General features: G+C 56.2%; 1 protein-coding gene across 1 annotated transcript; it reads left to right on the forward strand.

Annotated features, from left to right (window-relative positions):
• Positions 1–790: 790 nt before the first annotated feature.
• On the forward strand, positions 791–12,004 carry E2F1 (E2F transcription factor 1). The gene is made up of 7 exons (XM_047771297.1): positions 791–1,197; positions 6,501–6,591; positions 6,968–7,187; positions 8,238–8,390; positions 10,121–10,235; positions 10,330–10,555; positions 10,697–12,004. Exons 1-7 carry the CDS (start codon positions 943–945, stop codon positions 10,942–10,944), a joined length of 1,308 nt encoding a protein of 435 aa, XP_047627253.1. The 5' UTR covers positions 791–942; the 3' UTR covers positions 10,945–12,004.
• The last annotated feature ends 837 nt before the right edge of the window (positions 12,005–12,841 follow it).

The following is a 12,841-nucleotide window of genomic DNA, read 5'->3' on the forward strand; positions in this document are numbered from 1 at the left end:
GGCTGGCAGCTACAGCTCTGATTTGACCCCCAGCCTGCGAACCTTCCAGGGGGTACCCTAAAAAGCAAAAAAAAAAAAAAAAAAAGGGTTGGTTGAATGAACGAATGAATCAGTTCAAGCAGAAGCTGTGCTTTGGTTGCTGAAGAGATTCCAGCTACAGGAGGCTTTGGAGAAAAGCCCCAAGATGTACTGGGTCAGACATCCCTCTCCATTTTCTGGCAACTCCTTCTGCTTGTGCTCTGGGTGGAAGGGATAAGGTGGGCGCAGGATTTGAAAGTAAATGGCATTGGTGGGGCAAGTTGAGGAAAGATGTGGCTGGGGTTTTGTAGGTGGGCTTGAGAACCTGGAAAAGAGAAACTGCGTTTGCAGTTTCTAGAGTTATTGCCTGAGGGTGTTGGGGCACCCACAGGTGGGGGTTCTGGGAGGTCACGTGGGGTCTGTGGATAGCGACCTGTGCACAACACACGTTCTGCTGTAAAAACCTCCACTAAAGGGTATCAACAGGATGGGGTGCGTCGTAGAGGGGGTGGGGCCACCCCCCCCACACACACAGGGCCGTCCCCTCTAGGGGCGGGGAGTGCGAACGCGCCTGGCACCGCCCCGACAAAGCCTGCGCGCGCCCCATCCTGCGATTGGCGGTGCTTCCTCGCGCCGCCGCCCCGTCCCGCCCTCCGCCGCCGGTCCGGCGCGCTGCAACCAATGGGCGCCGTCGCCGTCGCCTCCGTCACAGCCCGGACAGCCAATAGGCGCAGCGCTCGGCGGCTCGTGGCTCTTTCGCGGCAAAAAGGATTTGGCGCGTAAAAGTGGCCGGGACTTTGCAGGCAGCGGCGGCCGGGGGCGGAGCGGGATCCGGAGCGGGATCGAGCCCTCGCCTCGGCCTGCTGCCATGGGCCCGCGCCGCCGCCGCCGACTGCCACCCGGGCCGCGCGGGCCGTGAGCGCCATGGCCGTGGCCCCCGCGGGCGGCCCATGCGCGCCGGCGCTGGAGGCCCTGCTCGGGGCCGGCGCGCTGCGGCTGCTCGACTCCTCGCAGATCGTCATCATCTCCACCGCGCAGGACGCCAGCGCCCCAGCGGCCCCCGCCGGCCCCGCCGCGCCCGCCACCGGCCCCCGCGACCCCGACCTGCTGCTCTTCGCCACGCCGCAGGCGCCCCGGCCCACCCCCAGCGCGCCGCGCCCCGCGCTCGGCCGCCCGCCGGTACGGACACCAGGGACACTGGGCCAAGTGCGCTGCCTGGACCCCGGCGTAGACCCGGGCGGGGCGCTATGTTTGGCCTGGAGGCGGCGAGGGCGGGGGAGGGTGGGTTGAGGCGCCCAGGCTGGGCGGTGCCGAGCTTGGGTTGGGCCTTCGGGCTCCGCCCCGGGGTGCAGGGTGACCTCGGGCCAGTCCTTGTTTGCTCCTCTGTGCTCTGGGCCTCAGCTTCTTCGCTGGAGCCTGTCTAGGGTCAGACTCAATGATAATAATGGCCCACGTGTATTCAGCTGTTGCTGACTGCCTGCCAGGCCTCTGGCAGACTTCAAGGCAGCTAAAACTCACATCCATGCTGTGAGCTAGCTCTGTGTTGTCGCTGTGCCCATCTGAACTGTGCCCAGAGAGGGGAAGTGGCTTGCCCCCTGGTCACAAGGCTGCAAGTGGGATTTGAACTGAGGCCTGCTGGCTTCCGACCAGAACTTGTGGCTGGATGGTGGGCACGGCTGCTTGGGGAAGTCAGGGAGAAAGTTCTGGGACCAGAAAGTTGAAGGGCCATTGAGGAGACCCTCCTTCCTGCCTGGATGCTGGACTGCCAGGTGCAGGCCTAGCCCTCCGGGCCTCTGGGGACAGGCCGCCTGGCTGGGAGGCCTTCTCTGCAGGGGCGGGGTGGCTGGGCCAGCTGCTGATTCCCCTCCCTCTGCCTGTCCTTCCATCTGCCACCCTCCACCCTCCCAGACTCTGGTTGCCATGGAAGCTCATTAATCAGGCAGGCAGACCCCTGGCCCCAGTGGAAGTACTGGGTGGGCTGGGCCTCTGGGAGCTGGAGAGGAGGCCCCCAGTGCTAGGAAAAAGTAAATGCCCCAGGGAGATGCCATGATAAAGTGCTCCCTGAGCAGCAAGAGGCTTAAGACCAATTCAGATTGGGGGGGCTCAGAAGAGACCGCTGAGTTACAGGGGGAGAAGGGGGTGGAGGCCTGGAGCTTGGACCTGTGGGCCGCAGGACAGGGCATGGAGACCAGTTTGACTGGCGCAGCCTGTGGGTAAAGGTAGGGCATGGATGGGCAGGCAGGGGCCAGCCAAGCAGTATGGGGTCTCAGCACAGGGCTTGGAGCAAGTGGGAGGGGAGAGGCAAAGCCCAGGGCAAGGAAGTAGTATCTGCCCAACTACTGTTGGGGGACTGGGTGGCAGCTGGTCCCTGAGGCATCCCAGCAAGGTTCCCCCAGTCCCGCTGGCCCCTTGCCCAGTGTGGCCTTCCTTCCGGAATCACTAAGATGCTAATAATAACAATAGCAGCCACCATTATTTTGAGACTGTTTTGTGTGTTAGGCCCTGTGCCAAGCACTTTACCCAATTAACTCATTTAACCCTCTCAACAACTTTCCCCTTTTCCAGGTCGGGAAGCTGAGGCCTAGAGAGGTTAGAACCTTCCCTAGTTACTCAGCTAGTGAGTTGTGAGACCAGTCCAGATTTCCTGAGTGGTTAACCACTAGGATGCCTCGTTTCCTGGAGATGCTAATAGAGGTTGATGAAAGCACAGGACCCCTTCCTCCTAATGAGTGAGGGGGATGGAAATTGTACTGGGGTGGGTCGCTTGGCTGGTCTCCTGTACCTCAGCAACCTGTTACTGCAAGTACCAGCTTGGGGCCTGGACAGGTAGCTTCCATTTAGCTAATTGATAGTACTTAGCTGTGGGGCCTGCCCTCAGCAGTCTGAGCTCTAGGTTCAGAGGGACAGCCAGGGACTGGGCCAAAGACATATGCCCTGTGCTCCACTCCGTATGGTGCCGGGGGCAGCCTCAGTGGGCCTGAGCATTCCCTTCATTCAGCACTTGTTGGTGAGTGCCTATGAGGTACTAGGCAGAGGCAGGTAAGGAGCCTCTGCCCCTCAGTGCTTAAGGGCTAGTAGACATTTTTCGCCGTGGGCAGGGGTGGGGGCTGGTGCTGTCTTGGAGCTGAAGTTGAGAAACATGGGCCCAGGTTTTGCCTTGAACATTGTACCTTTGGGTAGCCACTGGCCACCTGAGCTCTGGCCTCCACTGACCCTCGGCACTGGCATTTGTTTGGGGCAGCCCATGAAACAAGCTACAGACTCAGCTTCTACACAGGTGAGCATTCACTGAGCACCTCCTGCATACAAGGCTCTGTGCAGCTTAGCCTTCCTCTTGGCCCTTCCTGTCCACCTCTGCCCTGTTACCATGGCTGTTAAAAAACAAACTAGATATAATACATATTTACTATAGAAAAAGAGACTAGAAAGTTGAGGGGAACAAGGTCTCAGGGTTGTTTTCCTTTTTTCTCTTCCTGAGCCAGTTTTTTGTTTTTTTGTTTTTTGCTTTTTAGGGCCACACCCTTGGCATATGGAGGTTCCCAGGCTAGGGGTCTAATTGGAGCTGTAGCCACCGGCCTACACCAGAGCCACAGCAACGTTGGATCCAAGCTGCGTCTGTGACCTACACCACAGCTCATGGCAATGCTGGATCCCTGACCCACTGAACGAGGCCAGGGATCGAACGTGAAACCTCATGGTTCCTAGTTGGGTTCATTGACCACTGAGCCATGATGGGAACGCCTGGGGGTTTTGTTTTTTTTTAAGTGATTATAACAGCTTTCTTTTTCTAAAGTATAAAGTTTTCCCTTTATTTCCGTATTCCAACAGCACACCATCCACACTTTAGAGATAAGGTCACAATCCTTTACTGTCCTCGCCCCCCACACAGAGATTACCCCTGAAATAGATTCTATAATAATTGAAGCTAAACTAGAGGAAATGGTCTCATGAGCTTTTTATCTCCAAAAGGGATCATATAAATGCAGTGCTTTATAACTACATTTTTCTTTTCAGTATGTCTTTGGGAAGACATACTGTCCTCTGTCCTTCTTGACAGCAGTGTGGTATTCCAAAGGCTGGATGAACTAGTTTTTATGGTCCCTCCCATGGCTGGCGTTTGAGTCATCAGATTTTTTTCTTTTTTTCTTTTTGGCCACAGTGAGCAACAGCTTGATGGGATCTCAGTTCCCAGACCAGGGATTGAACCCAGACTGCAGCAGTGAAAGCGCCGAGTCCTAACCACTCAACCACCAGGGAACTCCCCATCCAGATTTTTCCACCAGTGCTCTGTCATCACCCCTGCCTTTCGGGTTCCTGTGCCTGCAGCAGCAGCATTCTGCTCTCTAGAAGTGGAAGAGCATCCATCTGCTTGAGCCCTTGTTTTAGGGTGTGGCATTGACCTGCCTTCAGGGTGGGCACCGGTACGCGGGGCAGGAAGGAGGCAAGGGGTGCTGTTGGCAGGAGCATGCTAGGGTTTGGGCCCTAGGGGCAGGGCTGGAGAAGGGGTTCATTCTGGTTGGCTTGCAGGGGCCAGGTTTCTGGATTAGGCTCTGCCTAGCCCACCAAAGCTCAAATCCTGACTCCATCTCTCACAGAGGTCACTCTGTGAGCTCTTCAGGGTACAGGCTCCTCAGGAAATGGAAGTCAGCAGAGCACCTGCTGCAGGGTGGTCGGGTTTGATGATCGCATGCAGAGTAAGCTGTTACCTAGCGGTGCTCAGTGTACAGGAAGCACTCGGCACATGTTAGCTCCTCTCTCTGCAGACGCCTGGGGGAATCCACACCCGCGTGTGTGAGAGGGAGCGTCTGGGTCTGTCAGCGTGTGGGCCGGTTCATTCAGCAGACGTTTGTTGATGCCCAGGCCCCATGCCAGACCCTGCGTACAGAGATTATTTAGACCCAGTGCCGCCTCTGAGGGGCTCCCTGGCTTCTGAGTGAGACAAACACATCTGCAGAAACTTGTAGCGAGAGACCATGTGGAGAAAGGTTGGGTTTGAGGCAGTTCTGAAGGAGAAGAGGCTCAGTTTCTCTTAGGGGCTGGGGGAGACTTAAGTGACAGGGAGGGTGCCCACCCGCAGAGGGGACGTGTTGGCGTGAACTGGGAGGGAGGGAGGCGATGGCCAACCTGGGAGGGGACCAGCATGAGCGAAGGGTTGGAGGCACAGCTTTGGGACGAAACATGTCGGAGCACAAGTTCCTGTGGCGAAGCAGTGGCAGATGAGGATGCTAAGGTGGAGGGGGACAGATGGAGGCAGGGAGACCAGCCGGAAGACAGCTGAACGGTCCAGATGGGAGGTGATGGTGGCTGTGGTGACAGGATTTCTTGGCAGCTAGATGTGATGAGGGCAGCGTGTGGGGCTGCAGGAGGTTCTTGCTCAGGAAGCTTGGTAGTATGGCTAGGGTTAGGGTGGGTCAGGGTCAGGGTCAGCTTGACCTGCCTCTGAGACCTCCAGGGCAGCGTCCATCCTCAGAGGTGGAAGTCAATAAGAGGGTGTCCAGGCAGGAATCCTGGCTCTGCCACTTCCTGCCTGTGTGACCTTAGGCCTCTCTGGGCTTCAGTTGCTTTAGAAGTAAAATGGGGCCGTTATTGTGCTGCCACATTCACAGGCAGAAACCAGATAGAGGCGCACCTGTAGCCTAATGATTTAACAAACATTTATTATCATGTATAGTTTCTGGGAGTGAGGAATTCCGGGGAGACTTAGCTGCATGCTTCGGCTCAGGGCCCCTTCTGAGGTTGCTGCCAAAAATGTTGGTTGTTGGGAGTTCCCGTCGTGGAAGTTCCCATGAGGATGCAGGTTCGATCCCTGGCCTTGCTCAGTAGGTTAAAGATCTGGCATTGCTGTGAGCTGTGGCATAGGCTGGCGGCTGCAGCTCCGATTGGACCCCTAGCCTGGGAGCTTCCACATGCTGCAAGTGCAGCTCTAAAAAGACCAAAAAAAAAAAAAGTGTTGGTCGTTGGAAGGCATGCTGGAGTTGGATGATTTGCTGCTAGGCTTGCCTGTGTTGCCGTTGGCAGGAGGCTTTGTCACTGGGCCTATCCTTAGGGCTACTTGAGTGCCCCGGTGACATGGCAGCTGGATCCCCACAACTGTGAGTGATCCAATTAAGACAGCAAAGAGGAAGCTCCAGTGCCTTATGACCTAGTCGCAGAAGTGACAACACCATCACTTCTGTCCCATGTTTAAGGGGAAGGGAATTAGGCTTCATCTTTTGAAAGGAGCATCAGAATTTTTGCCAACTACCACAGGCCCCCAGGGAGGGAGTGGTGGGACTGAGGCTTGAACTTCTGCCTTCCAGCTGAATCTTCTGTCCTATGAGTAGGGCTGTGTCGCCTAGGGTCTCCCCTTGCTCACACACTTGGGCACATCCTGGTAGAGAAACTGAGGCAGGGGGCAGCCCCGGAGCACCAGGCCCCCAGCCAGGTCTCCTGTGGCCCCGCTGTCCTGGTTACTGGGCATCCTTCCATTGTTTTGCCCGTAGGTGAAGCGAAGGCTGGACCTAGAAACTGACCATCAATACTTGGCCGAGAGCAGCGGGCCAGCTCGGGGCAGAGGCCGCCACCCAGGAAAAGGTACCCCCAGAGCCTGAGCTAGGGTAGGCCCCCTGGCCGGGCCCAGGTTTGGGGGGTGTGGACAAACATGCTGGCACAGTAAGCTCTGGTCTGTCAGGCCTGGTGCTGAGCCAGGCCTCTGGGGGCCCCAGGGGGTGGCTGGAGTGGCCGCCTGGCATGGGTTCCCCAGGCTCTGGGGGGTGGGGAGTTCCCCGGCCAGAAGAGGAATGCTGTGGTTGGCAGGCAGCAGCCACAGGGCCTCTCTGCTTGGTCTCACTACGGGGAAGGAGCCATCTAACCACCCCGCCCTGGTCCTCCTGCTCTGCATTGCCAGGGAGGCCCGTCTGGCTATGGGGGGCCGGGGACTGAGGGACCCTGCCCTGCCTGGCACCCCCAGGTGTGAAATCCCCAGGGGAGAAGTCACGCTATGAGACATCACTGAATCTGACCACCAAACGCTTCCTGGAATTGCTGAGCCGCTCGGCTGACGGTGTCGTCGACCTGAACTGGGCAGCTGAGGTGCTGAAGGTGCAGAAACGGCGCATCTACGACATCACCAACGTCCTCGAGGGCATCCAGCTCATCGCCAAGAAGTCCAAGAACCACATCCAGTGGCTGTAGGTACCAGTGCAACAGGAGGGTGGGCGCAGGCCCGCGGCCGGGCCAGCCCGGAGGAGCTGAGAGCAGTGTCCACTGTGGCTGCCTGCATCCCTGTCTTACTACCCGGGAAACCGAGGTTTAGAGAGGAGAGGTGGCTTCCCTGAGGTGAGAGATGCAGGGAAGAACACAGATCTCACAGCCAGCTCAGTGCCACTTTACGTATTTCTTCACCTGGGTCACCACCATCTGGGTCAGTATCCCAGAAAGTTTCCTTGTGCCCCTGCCCAGACACTGTCCACTCTGCATACCACCAGGTAACCACTGTTTTGGCTTCTGTTGCTATTGATGGGGTTGTTTGATGCAGCTGTTTCATTCTCTTTGTTCATTTTGCTTTTTAGGGCTGCACCCGTGGCATATGGAAGATTGCAGGCGTGGGGTCGAATCGGAGCTACAGCAGCCGGTCTACACCGCAGCCACACAGTGCGGGATCCCAGTAAAATAGGAATTAAGAGGGAGTTCCGACTAGTATCCATGGGGATGCAGGTTCAATCTCTGGCCTCGCTCAGTGAGTTAAGGGTCTGGCCTTGCCATAAGCTGTGGTGTAGGTCACAGACACGGTTCAGATCTGGCATTGTTGTGGCTGTGGTTTAGGCCAGTATCTGCAGCTCCAATTGGACCCCTAGCCTGGGAACTTCCATAATGCCACGGGTGTGGCTCTAAAAGCAAAATAATAGAAATGCTTGCATGTCTGCCTTTAATGCCTTCTTGTCCTTTTATACACCTGCATAGTGTTCCATGGCATGTCTGCCACCATTTACTTATCCAGCTTCCAGTGAGAGACATGTGTGTGTTCAGACATTCAGGCCCGATTTTGAACCCAGCCAGCCTGCCTTGGAGCTCAGCTTCAGCTCTCTTTTGTTCCCCAACTGAGGAGGCAGGCCCAGAGAGGCGCTAGGGCTCACCTGAGTCTCAGAACAGAAGCAGCAGCAGATGCTTGCTGAGGGTCAGGGCTCCTGGGAAGAGGGGCCAGGAGCTATTAACCACCCCTCTCCTTTGCCTCCTGGCAGAGGCAGCCATGCAGCAGTGGGGATTGGTGGCCGGCTTGAAGGATTGACCCAGGACCTGCAGCAACTGCAGGAAAGCGAGCGGCAGCTGGACCATCTGATCCAAATCTGTACCACACAGCTGCATCTGCTTTCCGAGGATGCGGACAGCCAGCGATATCCTTGAATGCCTGGAAGGTGGCCATGGCGCCATCCCAGTGGGCAGAAGGGCTACCCTGGGCCCTGGATGCAGGAGAGGGTTCTGGTTTTGGATACAAATTCTGGCTCAGCATTTACTCATTCTGTGACACTGGACAGGTTACTTAACGTCTCTTTGAGTCTCAGCTTCATGTGTAAAAGGGGAAAATTACCTTATTCTGAAGTTAGATTAAAACAAGGAAAGTTAGAATCAGTAATAATAAATATGATTGAATACAGTGATTCATGGTTGTCACATCTAGGTTAGAGATGTAAGTTTTTATTTGTCCTCTGTTTAAAAAATAGAAACTTTTGGTGGCGCCTGTGGCGTGCAGGAATTCTCAAGGCAGGGATCCAACCCGACCCACAGCTATGACCTGAGCCACAGCAGTGACAGCATTGGATCCTTAACCTGCTCAGCCACCAGGGATCTCTGAAGCTTTATTTTAAAGTAAGCTTTTTTGGGAGTTCCCATCATGGCTCAGTGGTTAATGAATCTGACTAGGAACCATGAGGTTGCGGGTTCAATCCCTGGCCTTGCTCAGTGGGTTAAGGATCTGGCATTGCTGTGAGCTATGGTGTAGGTCACAGACGCGGCTCTGATACCGCCTAGCTGTGGCTCTGGCGTAGGCCGGCGGCTACAGCTCCAATTAGACCCCAGCCTGGGAACCTCCATGTGCCGCGGGAGCGGCCCTAGAAAAGGCAAAAAGAGGAGTTCCCGTTGTGGCGCAGTGGTTAACGAATCTGACTAGGAACCATGAGGTTGCGGGTTCGGTCCCTGCCCTTGCTCAGTGGGTTAACGATCCGGTGTTGCCGTGAGCTGTGGTGTAGGTTGCAGACGCGGCTCGGATCCCACGTTGCTGTGGCTCTGGCGTAGGCTGGTGGCTACAGCTCCGATTCAACCCCTAGCCTGGGAACCTCCATATGCCGCGGGAGCGGCCCAAGAAATAGCAACAACAACAACAAAAACAACAACAACAACAACAAAAAGACAAAAAAAAAAAAAAGAAAAGGCAAAAAGACAAAACAAAAAAATAAAATAAGCTTTTTAAAAAATGAATATTCAAATTATACATTTTGGAGATAACCACTAATCACCAAGGTCATGGGTCAGAGTAAATTCTCAGAACCAAGCCTGGATTTAAGTAATCTCTATGCAATTATTGCAGGCAGCCCCATCATTACCTTAAGATTCAAAGGGGGAGTTCCCATCATGGCTCAGTGGTTAATGAATCTGACTAGGAACCATGAGGTTGCAGGTTCAGTCCCTGCCCTTGCTCAGTGGGTTAACGATCCGGCGTTGTCGTGAGCTGTGGTGTAGGTTGCAGACGCGGCTCGGATCCCGCGTTGCTGTGGCTCTGGCGTAGGCCGGTGGCTACAGCTCCGATTCAACCCCTAGCGTGGGAGCTTCCATATGCCGCGGGAGCGGCCCAAGAAATAGCAACAACAACAACAACAACAACAACAAAAAAGACAAAAAAAAAATTTAAAAAAACAAAAAAACAAAGGGGAAAGTGGTCTCATAGTACAGATGTGGAAACTGAGACTCAAGGGCCTGTGATAGGCTTGAGTACAAACTATGCACCAGGCCCTGAGGTGGGAGACAGCTAGGACCGGGGTGACCGGACAGGTATGAGTTCTGACTTCTGCGCTGTGCCCGTGGGTGGCCCCTAAAGGCCAAAGGTCATGTGATCCTTGACTCCACCAACCCTGGCCTACGTGACCTGCCAGGACCTTCGTAGCATCGCGGACCCTGCAGAGCAGATGGTCATGGTGATCAAGGCCCCCCCGGAGACCCAGCTCCAAGCCGTGGACTCCTCCGAGGTAAGAGCTGGGACTCTGGCCCTGACCAGGACAGGCTGGGCCGGGCTGGTGGTCAGCTGAGCCTCACTCTGCCCTGCCTGCTGCCTCCGCCCAGAACTTCCAGATCTCCCTTAAGAGCAAACAAGGCCCCATCGATGTTTTCCTGTGCCCTGAGGAGAGTACAGGCGGGATCAGCCCCGGGAAGACCCCATCCCAGGGGGTAGCTTCTGGGGAGGAGGGCAGGGCAGCCGACCCCACCACTGCAGTGCCGCCACCACCATCATCGCCCCCTGCATCCCCTGCCACGGATCCCAGTCAGTCCCTGCTCAGCCTGGAGCAAGGTGGGTGAAGGTGGGGTGGGGTGGGGTGGGGTGGGATGGGTGGGGCAGGGCCCCTCTCCCAGGTGGGCGGGCAGGTACGACAGCCCCTCTGCCCTCCCTGCCGGGGTATCCCCGGCCTGTGATGCTCCCCCGTCTCCCCAGAACCTCTGCTTTCCCGGATGGGTGGCCTGCGGGCCCCTGTGGACGAGGACCGCCTGTCCCCGCTGGTGGCGGCCGACTCGCTCCTGGAGCATGTGCGGGAGGACTTCTCCAGCCTCCTCCCCGAGGAGTTCATCAGCCTGTCCCCCCCCCAGGAGGCCCTTGACTACCACTTTGGCCTTGAGGAGGGGGAGGGCATCAGAGACCTCTTCGACTGTGACTTTGGGGACCTCACCCCCCTGGATTTCTGATGGGGCTTAGGGGGACCAGGGCCTCCTGAGATGCTCACCCTGTCTCTGCAGCCCTGGAGCCCCCTGCCCCTGGCCGTCGTCCTAACCCAATTGGAAATGTTTAATTTATACCCCTCTCCCCTATCTCCAGAAGCTTCTAGCTCTGGAGTCTGGCTACTGCCAGGAGGCTGAGCAAGCCAGGAAGGGAAGGATTCTGTTTGTGGTGTGTATGTGCATGCACCCAACACCCAGCATGTGTGTACACGGGGTGAGTGGTGTGTGAGCATGTGTGTGTGCATGTACCGGGGAATGAAGGTGAACACATCTGTGCGTGCACTGAAAACACGCCCCAGTGTGTCCGTGTGTGTGCATGGGTCTGTGTGTGCGCGTGGTGGGGGCTCTAACTGCACTTTTGGTCTCCCTGCTCCAGGGGCCCCACGAGGCCCAGGGGGGCCACCTGCCCCCAGAATCCTGCGTGCTGACCAGGCCAGGTGGCGAGGCCTTGGCCTGCTTGTTTGCAGGACAGCGAGAGCACTTCTGTCGTCTTAAAGGTTTTTCTGATCGAAGCTTTAATGGAGCGTTATTTATTTATCAAGGCCTTTTTGGCAAGCCTGGGGCACCAGCAAAGGGTAGGAGGGATGTGGGGCTGATGCCGCAACTCCCTATACCTCTGAGCAAGGGCAGGGGTCCCTGAGCTGTTCTATGCCCTACTCCGAAGGAGCTGAGGCCTGAGTGGTTTATTTATTGGGAAAGTGAGGGAGGGAGACAGACTGACTGACAGCCATGGGTGGATCGAGGGGGTGGTCCCTCCCCATGGGGTCACTGCAGGGCCCCAGCTGCCCCCAGGATGGATGTGAGATGGGAGAGGTGAGTGGGGGACCTTCACTGACAGGGTGGGCAGGAGGGGTGGGGTGAAGGGCCTTCCCCCCCAGCCCAAACCACAGGGGCCCCTCCTGTGGCATTTGAAGTGCCCCCTTCCGCCCAACTTCTTGCTCTGCCCCACCCTCCAATCTGCACTTTGATTTGCCTTCCTAACAGCTCTGTTCCCTCTGCTTTGGTTTTAATAAATATTTTGATGGTGTTTGGGCCCAGTTTGGGGACTGTGTACTTGGGAGCAAATCAATGGGGTGGGAGAGGTTGAGCTTGCTGGGAAAATGTCCATCCTCTCCTTCCCTGCTCCCTGTCCCTGCCTGGATTCGTTTTATTTGAGCCTCACAGGCCCAAGAAAGGTAGGCTTCATCATCTCCTTTATCCTAGTTTAAAAACTGCGCCAATAAAGTAATACATGAACTCCTCTCCTTTTTCTAGCCCCAGAGAGGTCACTGATCAGTCTGCTATGCGCTATGCTCCTTCCAGATGTTTCTGGACATTTGTAAACATTCAACAGATAATTACAACAGGCAGATGCTGTGCGAGCTTCTGGGGACACGTGTTCTCTCATGGAGTGCTCAGGATCTGTGGGAGGAGACAAACAAATGAGAAAATTAGGGAGGGCTTCCCGGAAAAAGTGGAGCTTGACCTGAAGCTGTAGGGTGGTACAAATGAACTGAGGAGGAAGTGGAAGAACACACCAAACAGGGGAGGGCAGTATGGGCAAAGAGCCCGCAAGGACCTGAGAGAAACCAGTGTGGCTGCAAGCCTGACATGAGGGCCAGTGTGGAGGGAAGCTGTTTTATTTAAGGCTTTATTCAGGGGACAAGGACCCTGGTGAGTCTGAGAGAGGAGTGACACACCCTGGTTTATATTTTAAAATCTCCCTCTGGCTGCTGTATGGAGAACGGGTTGAAGTGGGGGCCAGAAAGGCAGAGCAAGGGGCAAGAGAAGGCTGCGTTGAGCTCGGAGGTGGAGGGGAAGGTGACTGGCAGACGGTCCACACAGACCTATTTAGCAAACCTTTAGGTGGGCTTTCTCTGAGCCA

Source organism: Phacochoerus africanus, chromosome 3, assembly GCF_016906955.1.
Source record: "Phacochoerus africanus isolate WHEZ1 chromosome 3, ROS_Pafr_v1, whole genome shotgun sequence".
Lineage (NCBI taxonomy): Eukaryota > Metazoa > Chordata > Mammalia > Artiodactyla > Suidae > Phacochoerus > Phacochoerus africanus.

Coding starts and splice junctions, on each gene's coding strand:
- E2F1 (XM_047771297.1), top strand. CDS start 943: ATGGCCGTGGCCCCCGCGGGCGGCCCATGCGCGCCGGCGCTGGAGGCC. Junction 6,592..6,967: donor AGGCCGCCACCCAGGAAAAG/GTACCCCCAGAG, acceptor TGGCACCCCCAG/GTGTGAAATCCCCAGGGGAG. Junction 7,188..8,237: donor AAGAACCACATCCAGTGGCT/GTAGGTACCAGT, acceptor GCCTCCTGGCAG/AGGCAGCCATGCAGCAGTGG.